Genomic DNA, 1,280 nt, shown 5'->3' on the forward strand with positions numbered 1-1,280 from the left:
GTTGTTGTTATTATTATTATTTTCCCCCAGGCCAAAGATAACGAAACTGCAATTCAAGAAGAAGAAATTAATCCTGAACGTCGTTGAAAGCGACGACAAAGTAGTTGACCGTCATCATTTTAATTATTAATATACACATTCATTCGTTCATTCATTCATTCATTCGTTCGTTCCTTCCTTCCTTCATTTCTTTACTCACTCACTCACTCACTCACTCATCCATTCACTCATCCATTCACTCACTCACTCATTCATTCACTCACTCATTCACTCATTCATTCATTCGCCAAGGGTGTGGACCAAGAACACACATTCGTATTTCGTAGCTCTAGCGACAGGGCTTGCAAGCACCTGTGGAAATGTGCGGTCGAACATCACGCCTTCTACCGACTCAGCGGGCCGACCAAATCGGTTACGGTTCGCTCACCGTTTTTCCGACTCGGTTCTAAGTTTAGATACAGGTTTTGTGCTTGTTTCAGTGTCTGTTTAGCAGTGTGTTTGTGCGTGTGTGTGTGCGTGCGTGTGTGTGTGTGTGTAATTCAGTTGTTTCGGTATCATTTTAAGGTTTTTTTCCCATTATAGTTTATTGTTTATTTTACTGCTACCATCAACATTGTCGCCGTCATCATCACATCATCATCATCATAACCTCATCATCACATCATCATCATAACCTCATCATCACATCATCATCATAACCTCATCATCACATCATCATCACCATATCGTCACCATCATCATCATCATCATCATCACAACCACGCCAGCGGCAACACAGAACTTCAATCGCTAACGTCAACGCGAGCGAGAAGGAGCGTCACGTTCGAACGTAGATCCAGCCAGAAACGACCTAGATTTCAAGGTCAAAGTTCGAGGTCAACTTATTTAAGTTCAGGTCAAAGTTCAAAAACGAGTGTTGTAAGTCAAAGTCGAAATGACTTGAAGTCACGGGAATCTTTGAAACTTAACGGCAACATTAACCTCAATAACAACAACAACAACAACAACAATAATAATAATAATAAAGATGAAGATCACGTGACGAGTTTTGATGGCGCTGAATACAATAGTTATAAGCCAGCCTCTGCCGTCGCTGCTGCTTCCAACGGAATCTTGAAGAGGTTGAGAGAGTGACTGGCCTGAAGGACGATGTTGTTGTTGTTGTTGTCGATGTTGTTGTTGTTGAACTTTTTGAGGTTGCTGATGTTGTTGTAACAACAAACAATTTTTTTCCAAACCATTCAGACCGTCAGCACACGCAACTAACGGATCGATGGGCC

At 41.6% G+C, this 1,280-nt stretch overlaps 1 protein-coding gene across 1 annotated transcript in view; it reads left to right on the top strand.

The window, feature by feature from the left end:
* Nucleotides 1-882, top strand: part of HELRODRAFT_150039 (hypothetical protein) — a gene marked incomplete at both ends in the record, with an annotated part of 6,627 nt that extends 5,745 nt beyond the window's left edge. Inside the window, 3 exons of the mRNA XM_009022199.1 lie at nucleotides 31-100; nucleotides 292-461; nucleotides 768-882. Coding sequence (XP_009020447.1) covers nucleotides 31-100; nucleotides 292-461; nucleotides 768-882 — 355 coding nt within the window. The remainder of the gene's footprint in view (nucleotides 1-30; nucleotides 101-291; nucleotides 462-767) is intronic.
* Nucleotides 883-1,280: the final 398 nt, after the last annotated feature.

This window comes from Helobdella robusta, assembly GCF_000326865.2.
Source record: "Helobdella robusta unplaced genomic scaffold HELROscaffold_31, whole genome shotgun sequence".
In the NCBI taxonomy this organism is placed as follows: domain Eukaryota; kingdom Metazoa; phylum Annelida; class Clitellata; order Rhynchobdellida; family Glossiphoniidae; genus Helobdella; species Helobdella robusta.